The following is a 17,731-nucleotide window of genomic DNA, read 5'->3' on the forward strand; positions in this document are numbered from 1 at the left end:
CACGCCAGAGCGGGACGGGGATACAGAAAATCCCTCGCTCAAAGGGACGGAGAAAAAAAAAACAATCAAGACATTAAAAAAACCAAAGGCTGCACGAAGGCTGTGTTTTTGTAGCAAGTTCTTTAGAGCGAGACGCGAGATCCAACGCAGCTTTCAGCAGGGATTACGAGAGAGAAGGTCATATTAAACATACACGGCTTAGAAAGAGCTGCGACTATAAACAATATTACATGGAAAGAGATGGATTATTTTATGTTCAAAATAATGAAAAGTTTTGAACGTTGTTTTTGGTGGAAGGGGATAGATTGAAGCTGTCAGTTTTCGTGCACAACTCAATCGAGTGAAGACCGCCCGAGCGGTTCGTTGTCTGTTTTGTGCGACGCTGGGCATAGTTTGAAATTTTGAATTTCGAAATCAATTTCGCGGGAAAGTTATAATTTAACTAAACGCGCCAGATTTCAATAATATTCATCGACAAGTATTCAAACTTCAGCAATATAAGTGTTACTAAGTTAAAAAAAAAACTGTACAATAATAATTACTAACTAATGTGAAGTTATTCTATTTTCAAAAGTTTTCGTTGTTTGGTGAATTATTTGAATCGTTGTGTGTTCGTTCGTTGTTGGTGGTGGTTTAATTTGTTTTTATTATATTTATTTCAAAAGGGGGGTTTTTAAAAATTGTTTTCATGAAACAAATATATACCACCACTGTGCCCCACAAAGGAATAAAAATTGAGCAATTAGGGGAGAGGTGCGGTAGCCGAACAGCCACGGCTAAAGGTAAAATATTTAATCACTTCATATGAGATAATAATATTATATTTTATTATTTATTTACGCGTTTCGATTTATTCACCATCCTCAAATGTGTAGGTACTTATGTGTATATTGTATAATATGATTCGTCGACTTTATGCCCGAATTAATCTCTCAAACAACGGTACCTATCGTACTAATAAACCGTATTCAAACATTAAGAATAAATGTAAAATGTTTTATTTTTATAGTATGTAAAATAAATAATGTTTATTAAGTAGGTACCCAGTGTTAAAATAACATAGTGGAAACTAAAAATAATATCGTATATAAATAATGTATTGATAAAGAATAAAGATAATATTAATATTATGTGCTTACTTAGGTACATAATAATATGTTCTTGAAGGATTGACATTAAAAAAACAAATTTTGTTTTACAATAATTAATTAGCTCTATTTTATCTGCTTCACTAATAATTTATTATTTTGTTGGTGACTGATAAATATTTGACAAATTTAATAACACTCATATTCAACAGAATCAGAGAGTTAATTTATTAGATCAAAGTTCAAGAATTTCTTAAACATGTTTTTGTGAAAACATGTATATATTATATAGATATATCTATAATATAAAATACAATGTTTTCTTAGGTTATAATATCGTCTCTGTTCTGGCAGAACACACTAACTGGAGAATACTAGTTTTGAGTAATTTGACTTTGAAGTTGTTAAAATGTTTGAACTGGTCTGTCAAATCGTTAAAAGGATGGCTTTAAAATAAAGACTGTTTATTTATTAAGAAGGTTTCCAGAAGGTAAAGTTTGAAATAAGGAACATTTTGGTATAACTAACTCAATATGTCATTTTTTCGAATTAGTGTAGTATTGTGCCAGAACAGTGACGATATATTATATTATATCAGTGGCGAAGGGTAGAGGTTGGCTATGGAGATCTGACATAAATAATGTACACTAAACTTTGTCACTTATACTTATTTGTTTTCATATAATTAATAATAAAAATTGCAGATAGGTAGGAAATATTCTATTAAATATCTAACATTATGGGCAATTAGACATATGGCTTGGTTTAAAAGCAGTGTTTAATAATATTATCATCTGCAGTTTGTATTCTTAGTTCAATGAAAACAAATAAGTATGACTGATATAGTGCGCACTATTTTTCACTATTATGGTTTGGCTTAGACAGGGTTTAATTGAATTAAAAAAAATAACGAACACCATCTGCAATTATTTGTATTCTTATTTCTATTAAAACAAATAAATATGACTGACAAGGTTTAGTTTGCACTATTTATATCGGATCTCCAAAGCTTACCTCCACCCTTCGCCACGGATATAATGTAATATTGGTAATACCTATATTACCCATAAAATTCCAGTCGAATAAAAGACAACTCCATTCAACGTAGAATGTAGGTAATTAACGTAAACATGTTATATAAGTAATATGGATCAAGGATAAGTATCAGAAAATATTGTTTGTTGACACCCAAGTAAAATTCATTTTGGTATACATAAATAACGCATATTTTGTGGTTTGTCTTCTTTTTTAAATTTATAATTGTCTTACAAAAATCTTTATCATTGAATATGCATTTAAATTTTAAATGGCGATATAATATACCTACCAGTGTGTCTTATTTACCTTTATTTAATTTTTTAACATAAATAGTATGTACCTATATTGTGTTTACTAGTAATGATACACATTATCAAGTTCTTTAACCTAATATGGGACTGGAGCGAAACTGAAGACTTCAACGATATTATTTTTCTGCCAGAGAGGACAAAATTAAAATACGTACCTACTGATATTTATATAAATTATATTTTAGGTACGTATAACGAACGATACGATATAGTAATTGAACCATCTACTTTCTACACCTAAACGTGATATTGCGAATGTCTTCGAATGTTTGTTTCATAGAAATACTACTAAATCATTTGCCAAAGAATTGTAGCCAATTCTAAGAATCAATAATGATGAACACATGCCTAAAAACTGCGTGCGAAAGGAAAAGGAAGATATTATTTAAGTTTATTTTGATTTGAATATACCATAAACGTTAGCGACGAGTCAAATCAACGGTGCCGCCGAATTATTGTTAGTTAATTTCGCAAAGAGATATACCTAAAATATATTATATTATCCTTTTTGTCCAAAACCCAATCATCTTTTGAATCTTCTAACTAAGAGGTTGTGATTGTGAATTTATTTCTACACGCACAGAATTATTGTTAAATAATTATAATCATGGCCCTCACAAAGGGGGGCTGACAGGGCTCTAGCCTAGGGGCCCGTGCTCAGGGGGGGGGGGGGGGCGTGGCAGGTTGACCAGGTAAATGAGATAAACACACGTCTTAAATTTGCTCTAATAGTAAATAGGCGCTATTGAAGTCATCGCCATTTAAAAATATATGGTTATGCAATGCAATTTTTGGTTGTTATGTGTTGATAGTCGATAACTTCATAATTCAATGTGTTACAATACACTGAATTTTATTTGGAAAACGCCACTGTAGAATGTCAGACCGCCTTTAACCCTAGCGATAGGTAGGGAGGCCCGCCAAAGATCCTGGCCTGGGGACCCGCTTCATAATGTGGAGGCCATGATTATAATAGGTACATAGGTAGATATTATAAAGAGAAATATTATTATTATAGACATCTTATCGCATACACGGGATACAGTATTTCTAATGACGAACCGTGCCACGTTTGCTATAGTATTGCCAGTGTCCTTTCTATTGATGCATAGGCGCAATCTTTATACAGTAAGGTTTTCATATTCGGATATAATTAATACCAGTAGCTACTTTTTAAGTATTAATTATAATCTTTTAAGATTCGGAATTGACAGACAGTGGAAAGACCATTGACATGCATTATTAAAATATTGAATATCTACCTTGGTAGGCATTACGTTTTATCCATTTTATCACTTACCTAAGTAATACATTATTATGATATTAAATTATCAAATCCGATCAAATGTTTATCATTGGTTCACTAATGATAACAATTTATAATAGGTACATATTTATTTAAATGTCAATTTTATGTTTAGTAAATAATGTTACATATGGAGATAAATACCACATCCGGAACGCAGTTAGCATTGAAAACTAAATCAGTGTTATAATGAATAATGTAAGATATAACTTAGATTTCACTTAGAATATTAAAATAAAATTATAACAGAAATTGTTAATGCGATACTAGGTGGGCTTTTAGCAGTATTTTATATTCAATAACTAAAATTCTGTCATTTTTGCCATAGCCAAATTTACAGTAGAATATATACTAAGAAGAATACCTAATAAATATCAGTTAAATTGAATTATACAGATTGGTTTATTAATTGATAATTATTATGTTAGCTACGCCATCATCAAGGCTACACAATAACAGATTTGCTTACTTTCCTCACAGAAAGAAACGAGATTGACTTTCTAATGTATTCAAGTTATTATTTCCGAAATGATTCGATAATAAGAGGTATTTTTGAAAACCGTGTTAAGTTCACTTTAAAATAAGTAGGTTACTAAATTAGAAATTATTTAAAAAATATTGGTTATTCTGTTTAGTTGAAGCCAGCGATTTTGCCACATATTTTGAATATAGCCGATAACCTAAACTAACAAATAATTCGGTATATTATTTAGGTTATCATTCTTGAATAATTGAAAGCACCTCCCGAACATATTTCGCATATTGAGTTAAGTGTAGAACAATGATAATATGTAGATCCCTATGAACGTTTTAATGTATCGAAAAGGTTTATCTTTCACTCCTAGCTGATGCTGTAAGGTTTTGAAAACTGCATTATCCAAGAACGACGATAAGCAGAAAAAAGATGGCGGATGTTAGTGGTGTCAGCTTGTCATCTAGTGCAGTATTTCTCAAACTGGGGGGCGTGGAGTTCCTGCCAGGGAGCCGCGAAATATTTCAGTATTTGAAAAACAAAAATCATAACGTGATCATTGGACGATACAAATCAGTAGAAGTCTCGAGGTCGAATTTTTACACAATCACATTACAATTATTAATTATTGTAGAACTTCGCCTCTTTCTTCATGAAAAAAAATCAGACCTTTCTTCCCACGTTAGTGATGAAAAATTGATGTGTTTTGCTTTATATTTGACGGATTAGTAAATGAATTGAATTTCTTTCTCTTCAGGGAAAAGATATCAACATTTTAATTCTGAATATCACACTTCAAGCTTTCTAAAAAAAACTTTCTTCGTGGTCAAAAGGTATTAATCAAGGATTCATGCTTGAGTGTCTTACCACCAATGAAATATCACTCTCGACTTCAATTAAAAGTGTTATAGGTACTTGATCACATTGTCGAATCACAACGATTTTTCAACATTTATATTTCCCAATCTAAATGAATACCAAAAGTACAATTATTGCATAAGAACACCATTTTGCTAAATCCTTAAAATATGTTTCCTTACTTTTAAAAAAAAAATTTCTATTGGTTATATCTAATATATTTTTTGAGAAGTGTTTTCAAAATTATGGATGTTCAATAATTAGAACGTTACATTCTTAAATCTTGTGAATTATTCGTTGAATAAAAAAATAGTTAATTATATATTATAAATATACATTGTGTTGTTTTTTTTTTAAATTATTTAATTAGGGACATACTGGAAGTATAAAACTGCTTAATTCCGCGCGTTTATTTAGTCGTTTATTTATACTCCAGCTGTAAACAGCGGTTGCAAACTACTGGAGGGTATCACGTTTTTGACATTAGATCTCTCTGGCCCCATGCTCCTAATTTCCATCGTCAGGGTGGCCGATATTGTAGGTTGAACATTAGAGCCAAGAAGTGATTAAAATGTTCATCATCATTTAGATAGATTAGTAATAGCTACAAAGGCTTTGTTTTACCTATTTGAAATTATTCAAATGACATTTTAACGATAAAATATCATTCAAAAGCGTTCAGTAAGTACTAAATTACTGGTTTAGTGTTGGAAATGGACAGTTGGACGCCGCACTGTGGAATGAAATAAATAGATATTTGTTACGATTTTATACAGAAAATAGACGACGCATTTTAATCAGTTTCTATCGACTACTTAGTAAGTACTTAGTTTTAATTCATTTTGCTCTTAACATGTTTTTTTTATTGCGGATTGAAAGTTATCATGTCCCTGCGGCTTTGTATAAAAATTAAAGAACTCTCTTCTCGTCGGAACAGATATGCACAATTAAATCATTATGTACATTTACGTGTTCATATTTAAATTCTCATCAAGTACAATTAATAAAATGAAATAATAATAAAAATAATGATATTAAAAATTTATTAGTAGGTATATAATTCACGAACGTCTATTTATTTTTAAATTTCATTCGATTGTCCCGGCGCCAAGTCACCCAACACCATTAAGTGTTATTGTCAAAATAATGGATATATTTTGTTTAGCTTTTGTGCAGGTAACTACCGTTAATAGTCGATGGAAAGTTTTTGTAGAAAAATAAATATTGCTATTAATTGGGTATTTATTTTACTCAGTTATTACTAACATAATATTATGGTATCCATATAGCATTGACGAAGGGTGGAAGTCGGTTGTGGAGATGAGGTTAGTTTAAGCGTCCGTCTATAACGTCGTGGGTCCCAGGTTAGAGTCCTAGGTCTGGCAAGTATACAATTGTTTTTCAATTCGTGTTTGAGTCAGAGTAGGGGCATAATGGGTTGAGCAAGTGGCTAACATCCATTTCACGTAAAATCAAAAATCTGTTAATACAAACCTCCCCTCCATGGAGGCCAATATAATCTTATTAGGATCGGACGTGGTAAAAAAAGATTAATTATTCTACTTGTACGTTTTGATCCTGCATTTTCTCTTCTGTGCTTCAGATAGTTATGCTCTATCATCATAGAGGTATTAAATAAAAAGAGGGGCAAGGAATCGGCTTTCTCATACAACTGACTGAAGCAGGCCAACAATAACCGACAAATTACGAGAAATGGCGACACTATAAAAAAAATGCACGGCATCACGGAGGACTTACTTTGGTCATTATAACGTATCCATATAATAATATAATGTTAACATAGAAATTTTGCCGCAAATTGATTACCAGCCTGCTTCACCATACTTTCATATAACCTGCCGCCCCCAGTCTATTATAGTCTATATAAGCACAAGTATTATCTTATTCCGTTTTCGTTGAAAATTTTAAAGAACCAGATTTTACGTTATCTTGTTATGCAGAAAATTTAATTAAATTCACTTATTACAATACATTGTTACCTTATAGAGAAACTCAAGTTAATTACATAGTATATAAATGAGTAATTAAGTTGATTTTAACCACAGTTATTAATAGCTAAATCCGTAGGTGCAAGTGCGTGTGCCAACAATAGGATGACTTTTTAAAACCACACAGTGGTTTAAGTACCGCAATTCCATAGATAACATTATTTGATAATATGAATGACTTTTCCGTTTTTGTGATATTAGCAATACCGTCAATCATATAATTCAATTATTTGAAATAATTGAAATAATTTTTTCTAGTCCACAGTCTAGCTAGTCATTTCGTGAACATGAATGAACATCATTGTCGCTTTCCCTCCAGGGATTGTTAAATTTAATACAATATTTTTCGGACAAAACTTAAGTTCTGTATTATTTAAAAGCACATGGAGTATTTTATTATTTATATATGCTCTAATCATGAACTAGAGATAAAACATTATTTTCGGCGAGTGACATGCTATACAAATTTGACTAGGTATAATGTCGATAATAAAAAAAATCATCGTGAAGTAGTTACCTATTATACTTAATAGAATAATAGTATATTTACTATTTTAATGGTGTCAACATCTTAATTTCAATTATTATTCGAAAGACATGATATTAAAGTATGGATTAAGTACCTACTATTTAAAATTTATGTCATTATTACTGTTTTTATTTATTATGGCTATAACTATAATCCCATGTTAAAAATATGTTGAATTTTTGCAACAAACTATTTAACTACCTATTGATTATATTATAATTTTTGTGTGAATGATATTTTATTTATAAACCTGCAGTTATCTGCAGTGATCAAAGTATGCTTAAAATTACTTACATATTTTATTCATAGATACACTTTTAATTGTTGTACTGCATATTTTGCCCAATGAAAAGAACTGCAAATTTAACAATAAAACGTTAGTCACAAAAAAATTAATAAAAATAATTAATAGCTTGTTGCTGAAAGGGATTTAAGGATTATTAGCAAGGATAGTCAAATGATTAGGGCTTAAATAAGTAATTTATTATTTCATGAATTCGTAATACGTAGTGCTTGTCAGATAATTTGCATTTATCGAAAATCAAAATAACATTACTTATTGCAATGTGTCGACAAAAATATTGGCAATAGGTTGCAGCATTAATATTTTGTGAATATATTAAATATTTCGAGCAAATATCATTTCAGAAATGAAAATACCAAGACCATTCCTTGGCAAACGTTTATATTTAAAAACAAAACTTCAAATCAAAAATAGCTTTCTGCATCGAGCTTAATACGTAATATTATTTTTCTACACACAAAGTGATAAAATGAAATGTTACAAAAGTCAAACTCGACGTGTTGCGTTTGTATTTTTGTACGAAGTTATGGAGAGCTTTTTAAAGCTATCGTGGGGCTCGTTGACTACTTATATAATTTCGTGTTTACTCACTTACTGTGTCTATACATTTTATCGTCACGTTGATGTTCGTGCTTGAATACGAATTCTGAATCAGCATTATAAGCTTTTGCGATTTCTCTCAGAGCCACTGACAATCACATAAAATGTTTTAAAAGAGAAAAATAAATCTATCGTTGGTATAATGACTTTCCGTCAATTAATTGTTGTGTTCATTTATGTTCATGTTGTGTTTCTACGGCATGCCAATATAACGAATCGTTATTCTATTTCGACCGTTTTATGTCGTTTTAACGACTTGTTTAATTATACGCCGTGCTTACTCCATTCTATAGCTTCTAGCTTATAAACTACCAACTACTTTTATAACGTTATATATCCATCCATAAAAAGCATAAAGACATAGCGTAAATTCTATAAGTAATTTTATATATAACACACGTGTAGCTACTGTTATACGTCCTAGGTACTGGGCCCTTATCCTAGCATTTTATTACACAGTGAAATACCGACATGTCAATTTTTATTTTGCTTGTATTGTTTGCAATACACAATTTATTGAATAATGATAGTGTGCATGTTGTTTTAATTTTATTATACAATACAATAATTGTGAAATGAAACTTACGTTAAAACCGATCACCTTTTTGAAACGTTTATCACAAATATTGAAATATTATGAACTTGTTCGTTTTTTGAAAATGAAAGCATAATTTTTATCTTCTTCTTTTTGTAATAGATACCGATACAAACTGTGACTGTAATATTATTATTATTGGTGCAAAGAGGATGTTATTATTTTTTTCCGATGTATTCGTTTAAAATGGTATTTTTTATAAATTTATAGATATATAATTAATTGCATTTATAGATATATAATTATTGCAATAAAGAAAATCATATAAAAATAATTACAAGATAAAAAGAACTTTTTATAATACCTACAACGTTTTTAAATTATCTGTTGAATCATATAAACATGACTTGACTAGCTTGAACGACCAAAAAAATTTGTACTTGATAGAAATACTGAATAAATATAGAATACTGAAATGTCATTTTGACATTTCATATTGATTTCCATAGTAACGCACGTAAGTATATATTAATAATTTAGTTGCTAGGAACCTAGCACTAGCCTAGCAACCAATAATAGTGTTTTACTTTTTACGGATTTCTTCCGAAATAACTTTTCATACAAAACAGAATTAAATGAAAATGAATTCAATTCCACTTAAAGATTGCTAAAAGTATTAAAAGAATGCATTGGCATCGTGTTCTGATATATTTTTAAAGTTTCAAATGTCTAGCTAGTCGGGAAGTTAGTTAAAAATCGATTGCAAGATTTGTACTGGATAAACAACCACCGGACAAACAAGAATACGACCTAATAAACACATTGTAATTATCTGCCGTTCGAAATGGACTGCATGTAAAAATTACTCATATGCCGTAGTTTTTTTTTTTCACTTTAACTTTCATTTATTTAGGCTACATAATATTAAGAGAATAAGGTTTTTTTTCAATATCTTTTGGTGTAGGTAATATTACATATTAGTTCCATGTAATTAATTATTTTTATGTTATCATTATTTCTTTATGCATCCCCTATCGGAGTCCAGCCACCCTCGGGGCGACCTTCACTCTGCACTTTGGTGATGCACGACGCCGAGCGGGACTCGAACCCGCTCCATCAGATTCCAATATGCTTTACCAATTGAACCACCTGCATTATATGCATATTATCTAATTATTCCCATAAATAACTATTAATCCCATACAACTGAAGCTCTTTTAAAGTTGGCGATCGGCCTTTCTGGCTTGAATCAAGGTACCTATAATAGATACCAGTGGCGAAGGGTGGAGGTAGACTGTTAAAGATCCGACAAAAATAGTGCACACTAAACTTTCTCAGTCAAACGTATTTGTTTTCATTAAACTAAGAGTACGATGTGCAGACACTGTTGGTTAGTTTAAAAAAATCATTAAACCCTGCCTAAACTAAACCATAATAGTTTTAGTATGTTATTAGCGATCTGCCAAAAATACTGCACACTTTTCAGTCATACTTATTGTTTCGTTGAATTATGAATATGTATCTACGTGTTACAGATAGTGTTTGTTTTTTTTTTAATTTTATTAGGCCCTGGAACTCCAAACCATAATAAATAAAAAATAATCAAAATTATGTATGATTTAATGGAATAATTTTATATAAGTACTTATTTTATAGATAGATACCTTAATAGTTTTTGAATATTATCTATTATGGTTTAATAGGGTTTTTTCTACAGAGTTTCATTGAATTTTAAAAACTAACCCACATAATCTCAATGTAGTTTTAACGTTTGACTGAGAAAGTTTAGTGTGCACTATGTATGTCGAATCTTAACAGCCTACCTCCACCCTTAATCACTGATAGGTACCTACTTACTCTTCAAAATTTTGTCTTACCTAACATACTTGCACTTGTTAATATTTTAATAATAAAAAAAATAGTCCATGAATAATACACAGATTTTAGAATGTAACATTATTTATTGAACGTACTTGAAATTTAAAAAAAACCGTAAAACTTAAAATAGTTGTTAAATTTAGTGTAGGTACTTATACAAATATTCAATTTTGTGTTCGACAAAATCAGCACTATAACACACACCCGGCAAGCAAAAGAAGTTCGTTCGAATCCCACTTGATCAACGAGTTTTATAGTATTATTTTCTATTAGGTGTGTTATTTACATTTTGAATCAAAAATAAAATAAATGTATGTAATAAAATAACTATAATAAGGTATAATTTGATTGCAAAACATGTGCAGCAGAGTGACATTACTATAGATTATCTGCGACCTCCAATTCGTAGAGAACATTTAAAACACATTGCAAAATCACCGCGGGAATTCTAATGTAAGTAAGTGACGTCTCGGTGATTTCTGATTTTGAAGAGTCTTTTAACGTATCTCGTATCCTGTTGTCGTCTTCGCAATAAATCATGTCAGACGGAGCGGATCGTCGTCGCCGCTCTGACGGACGACGCTTGCGCACCAAGCCCAGATAATTATTATTGAAGTCAAGATTTTAGCTTTACCAATGAATAAAGCGCCCTAGAACTAAGACCTGTGTCTTTCGCTGCCACGTATTTCCGCCGAACTTTACCAGTTCGTCAATCTAGTAGCTTCTAGGGTGACCCTGTGGCTGTTTCGTGCCCCTTGGGTACCATTGGATGACGGCATTTGTCCAGCGGCCGTCCTTTCGGCGAGCAATGTGCCCCGCCCATCTCCATTTCAGCTGTTTGGCAACGTCTGTTACATCGCGTACTTTTGTCTGCTTCCTAGCCCATTCGTTTCTCTTACGGTCCTTTCGCGTGATGCCCAACATACACCTCTCCATGCCTCGCTGTGCGACTCTTAGCTTTTGGACATCTCTCGTGTTGAGGGTCCATGTCTCGCAGCCATACGTGAGCACGGGTAGCACACATTGGTTGAACACCTGACGTTTAAGACATAATGGTAGGTCACTCTTGAAGATAGTATTCAGACGTCCGAAAGCACTCCATCCCAGCTTTGTTCTTCGAACAATTTCATCGTGCATGCTTTCGTCTATGGGCACCTGCTGTCCGAGATAGACGTAGCTACTGACTTGCTCGAGTTGGGTGCCATTAATATAGATAATCGCAGTCCTCAAGAGTAGCGGTGAATAGATTAGGTGAAATGGTATCACCTTGCCGGACACCTTTGTTGATGGGGAATTTACACGACCGTTTGTGGAGTTTCACGCATGCTGTGGCATCACTGTATATACTGTTCAATATGTTTATGTAGCGTCTGGAAATTTCTTGGTTGCTAAGGGCGTCTATAATTGAGAATTTTTTGAACGGGATGTAATTTATATTAACGTTTTTTTTAAACTCCGCTTTTCTCCTTTATTTTAAAAGTTGAACGTACATTTTTTTGACATGCAGAAAACATCTGTTATCTTGGCAAGAAAAGCCAAAAAAATACTAAAGGCAAGGACTGAAAAAAATTATAAAATGTCGCGATTATGATACCCAGAGACGGCGGCTTCTTGAGGATCTAAGTATTCTAAGTAAACAAAATTACCAATTGCCAATGGATCTTGCGACATTTTTAGCTCGGCCGAATATCAAGGCGTTCCAGTGTGTTCAAGTGTTTCTGAGGGAGTGTGGCCTACAAGTGTAAATTGTTTTTGTTTTTATTCTCTCCTGTAAACTTGTATTGTAATATCTAACTGTATGAGTAATTATTGTAATTAACAATGTATGTGTAAACATAAAGCTAAATAAGTCTCAATTGAGACTTCGTAGCCTAATAAAAAAAACCCGCTTGGACGGAAAAATGATAATAAAAGGTAATACAATGTTTCTACATTCATTCTGATTGACAGGTGAGTAAGTGGGTGTCGAATATAGTTATAATCAAATATACCTATATTTTAAATTGGTGTTAAATAAAGATTGTACCTAGCTCAAATATACACTGCATTTTTTTTAAATCGTACAAAAAACCCTTCCAAAGAGCTGATCGGTCAGATGTTGTCGGTCAATTTTCCTTCGTAAAAATGTTTCATGTATATTACTATACCCACGTTAAATACTATGCACTTTCTATTAGATTTAACTGTCTGTAAGTTTATAAATAACTCTAAGTCCTTATTATTCCAGTCAGCGTCGTTAAACGAAGAAGTCAACGTGACTTCGGCTATTTTTGTATTAGAATTTCTTATTATAAACACTGCAGGTGCATGAGGAATATCAACCTAACTCTCGTAAATTAATGTTATAAAAAGTGCACAACAAGTGCAGCGGCGCGGGATGCATTTCCTTGCAATTCATAGATAATTGACTTTCAAAGCGTCATGACATCTGTTTGGATCTTCATAATAATACGAGGAAGGTGAATGTATATCAGGCATGTCCTACACATCGATCGTGGGGTGGATTTTGGTTCACCACGAAAAATGTAAAAAGCATATGCGGTCGGTTGTAATAATAGGTTGTAATGTAAAATGATTTCATTCAGGATATTTTCAAGGGGATGCATTATTGGATGGACTATTTTTAAGTTAACCACGAGGAAGCCCACACGGCCTTGTCATATTGCATCACTCCGTGTCCGGATAAAAGTACATTTTGACGTATCACAGTTCATCGTTAATGGCCGTATACGATTGTGATCACATTCATATTGTATGAATGAAACACTGACTAAAACCACCGGAATACAAGGGAAAGATGGAACATAATGTAGGTACGTAAATTAGAAATATAATACAGTTTAGAAAGCTCTTCAGAGAGGCGTAAATGCGTTATGTAGTTAACTTCGTCGCAATTAGATAGAAGTGATAGGATACGTATAGCTTAGTGGTCAGATTACATGGGCACGAATCGCAGTGGGCGCAGGTTTGAATCCTGCTGGGCGTCATTATTGTCTGTTAAGTTCCATGCCATTCCAATATTTTTTTTGATCTCTACACGATATGGTAACTCACGGTGAACTGTGATACGACGAAATGTAATAGGTAAGTATAATTTAAATGCACCCGCCTCACTCACGGCCTGCCGCTGGAATACGAGAAAGATTATTTATTATTATGTGAATATCTGTATTTTAAACTGAGGTGTATCTTAAGTCATACAGTCGCGCAGTATGCTCTTTGTAGGTACAGTAGGAGAATAGTTTGATGATGAGTGGAAACTGAGTATTATCTACTTGTGATCGTGAAATACGTCGTGAGTTCTTGTTTAATTTGTAGCACCACAGAGTTGTCAGTCAATTAAAATACGTTTTTTCTAGTTGATGATTGATAATGGGAGTGTGGTAGACCGCTGGCAGTGTTACTGGATATTAGATCACAGCTAACTATTCGATTGGCGTTAGTGCGAACTTGTCCTATCGGCGAGCTTTTGTAAGTGAAGCCTTCCATATATTTATATTGATAACAAGCCAATATAACGTAGAAGAAACCTGCATTATTATTTTATAACGACTCGCCGCTTCTGTGCAGTTAATAAATAAGTAACATGTCCATAATGGTTGACAAGATAAATGCGTGTCTATGGTTCACGAACTGCTGTTTCTTAGCCACACCGTAAGCGCTGTAATGGCGCATTGTTCTGTCGGCAAAGTCGATCTGGATGCACATTGCGTGAAATGCAATGCGCAATATTTTAACTGCCATCGCAAGTATGTATCTCACCTCCATTTACAGTTTACACATTCATTCATATCATATCGGCGCAAGTAAAAGTATGTACTTACTTTACATATGCCAAAAATTTAAGTTCTAAATTGCGCATTGGACTTCTGTGCAGTTTCAATTTAAAAAATATAATTTTAAAATTGATAACAGACGAGTAAAACGAATGCAAGTAGCGTTAATGTGATTGCTTCATTACGCACTGAAAATCCATATTATTAGTAAAATGCAATGCGCAATATTTTAGGTAACTGCCATCGCAGGTATGTATCTAACATTCTAGCAATCTAACATCTCCATTTTTATAGTTTACAGTGTTTACACATTCATTCATATCATATATGTGGGAGCAAAAATACCTAATTGACATTTTCCGAAAATTTAAGTTCTGAATTGCGTATGGGACTTCTGTTTAGTTGCAATTAAAAAAAAACGAAATTCTAATGGGTTTAAGGGCGGACGTGCTCAGCGTGGTTCAAAATGGAGCTTTTTTTCTATTTTCAAAGCATGATCCTGGACATACCTTAAACGTTGTAGATAATCTATTTATATAATTTTGAAGCCTTATTATCCGTTATATTTATTTTAAACATTTGATGACTAAAACATTTATTGCATAAAATAGTATTCTTTTAAACCTCTCGCTCTAATGTTTTAGAATATAGTCATATTTCAGTACATAAATGTGCAGTGGTGTTAGGATTTTTTAAATTTATTAATTTTTAAACGCATTTATAAAACCATTAGTGTAATTTATGACGAGATTATTATAGTAAAGTATTTACGATAAAAAATTATATTGATAATCTCTGTGATCCCAAATTTGACAAGAATTAGGTTTTTTATTATTCAAAAAATGGGCAAGATTAACACATTTGAAGATAATTCTAAAGATACTAATTATAAGCTATGTCTTTGACCATTCAAGTGTGATAAACATCCTACGAATAATGATTGCTTTATAATAATTATTGACCTAAGAATAAGGTAGTGTTTTTTTGAAATACGCCATTTCTTTTGGCATTCCCCAGTGGTTAAGCTACAACATACGGCCGTAGCCATAAATTGACAAACTATAATTGAAGTAGGGAGTAAAATGGTGTTAACGCGCGTGTTTTAACATGTACCGTTTAAAAAAATCGGTTAGGTTAGGTCTTCGCCTCCCCCTGTAGAAGAGGAAACGCGTCGATGGATATTAGATACCTACCATTTAATACGAAGCTTGGAATTTGAGACATTTTTTTGATAATGATTGCTTTATAATAATTATTGACCTAAGAATAAGGTAGTGTTTTTTTGAAATACGCCATTTCTTTTGGCATTCCCCAGTGGTTAAGCTACAACATACGGCCGTAGCCATAAATTAACAAACTATAATTGAAGTAGGGAGTAAAATGATGTTAACGCGCGTGCTTGAACATGTACCTAACCGATTTTTTTTAAACGGTACAGTGGCTTAAAATGACGATAGTATTATGTACTTACCAATTTTGTATGGGGACAATATTTTTCTGTTGTTTTACACGAGGAACGTTTCTAAATTATAACTGTTTTATATTATGGTTACATGTAAATTGTACGTAAAACATTTCACCGTGGAACAGATTGCCATGAACTTTCTTATCGGAAAGAGATGGGCGTATATTATACGGTGTCCACAATAGAAAAAATCTTTTTTGAAAAAAGTAAGCCACCCCGGCAGGGAATCGAACCCTGCATCTCCCGGGTTTACGTCCCATCCGCGCATTTACCTCTATGCTACGCGGTGACATACTAATTGCGACAAATTTTAAATATTGGTCACTTTTAATACCCACTCATCACTCAAGTGTTTTTCAAAATTATGTAAGTGTAAATTAGTGTAAACCGACAAGAACCGTGTTTTATTTAGACATGAATTTTATATGAGTAGATACTATACGACCCAAACAGGTTGGACGGATATACGATTTCCGATACAACAATTCTCGGTGAAGTGTGACACGGCGAACTGCATGCGTACACATTTCCGGACACGCTCCAGCTCCGGTAAATTCTCTTTCTCTTTACAACTAGCTTAGTTAGTCGATAATTATTTGGTTAACTATTTACCCCATTGAATTGAATGTAAAATTCATTCAATCAAGTAATTTTATTCCATAAGCACTACCAGGCGATCAGAAATTTATAGATAGCAGCTGTAGACATCTCAATAATGAGAAACTTTGAAAAGTACCAACGAGCTTTCGCTGCAACACGCAACGCCTACGACGCTCTCCCTCTCGCTTGCTCGCCGGTCAAGTGAGCGAGACAGCATAGTCATTTTCAATGCACGCAACAAAGAATGCTGTTTGTTTTCATTATACTTTAATGATTCTGTGTTCCTGATACACGTATGTTTTGTTTACAAAAATATAAGCTCGTGGCAATTGTTTATAAACATGTCTGTTTTTATCGAGTGTTTATTGTTTCATTTTTAAGCTTTTATGTGCTACTAAATACGTGAATTATTTATATCTGTAGCTAGTATGTTTTCTGTTTATTTTTAATGCCTAAAGAATTTGGAATCTTACACGCATTCCGTATTCCAGTACGATTATCTTCTTCTATTCTGCAGCACCAAAAACAAAATGGCGGGTCGAGTTTGGTTTTTTCGTTCTGGTTTGAAGCTTTTTTACGCACTTTTAGGTGTTTTACGAATGGCCCCCACACCACAGGCTATTATTTTTGGCGGGTCCCCTACCTATAAGATAAAAGCAGTGTGACGCCGTGCAGTATGATGTAGGCGGTAAAATTAATGTGCATATTTGGTGTTTTTTGTATATTTTAATTTTAATACATCCATTTGAATTATGGAGTTGTCGAGTATCAATACACAATTAAAAATTGTATCGTACTCGTACAACCACATTTTAAATATTAACATTATTGATGAAAAATAGCGGCGCAGGCGACTTTTTTTTTTACTATTAGAGAGAATTTGTGAAGTGTGTTTATAATTATCTGGTCGGCTTGCCAACCCGTGCCCTTCCTGAGCCCGGACCCCCAGGCTAGAGCCCTGT

The 17,731-nt window shown here is 32.8% G+C and overlaps 1 protein-coding gene across 1 annotated transcript in view; it reads left to right on the top strand.

Annotated features, from left to right (window-relative positions):
- The first annotated feature begins 358 nt into the window (after window positions 1–358).
- The window catches only part of LOC147074652 (uncharacterized), a 79,975-nt gene continuing 62,602 nt past the window's right edge, over window positions 359–17,731 (top strand). Inside the window, exon 1 of the mRNA XM_085944110.1 lies at window positions 359–782. Coding sequence (XP_085800236.1) covers window positions 689–782 — 94 coding nt within the window. The 5' untranslated portion in view covers window positions 359–688. The remainder of the gene's footprint in view (window positions 783–17,731) is intronic.

This window comes from Rhyacophila brunnea, unplaced genomic scaffold (genome assembly GCF_057557595.1).
Source record: "Rhyacophila brunnea isolate RB1 unplaced genomic scaffold, BYU_Rbru_1.0 scaffold_16, whole genome shotgun sequence".
Classification (NCBI taxonomy): Eukaryota; Metazoa; Arthropoda; class Insecta; order Trichoptera; family Rhyacophilidae; genus Rhyacophila; species Rhyacophila brunnea.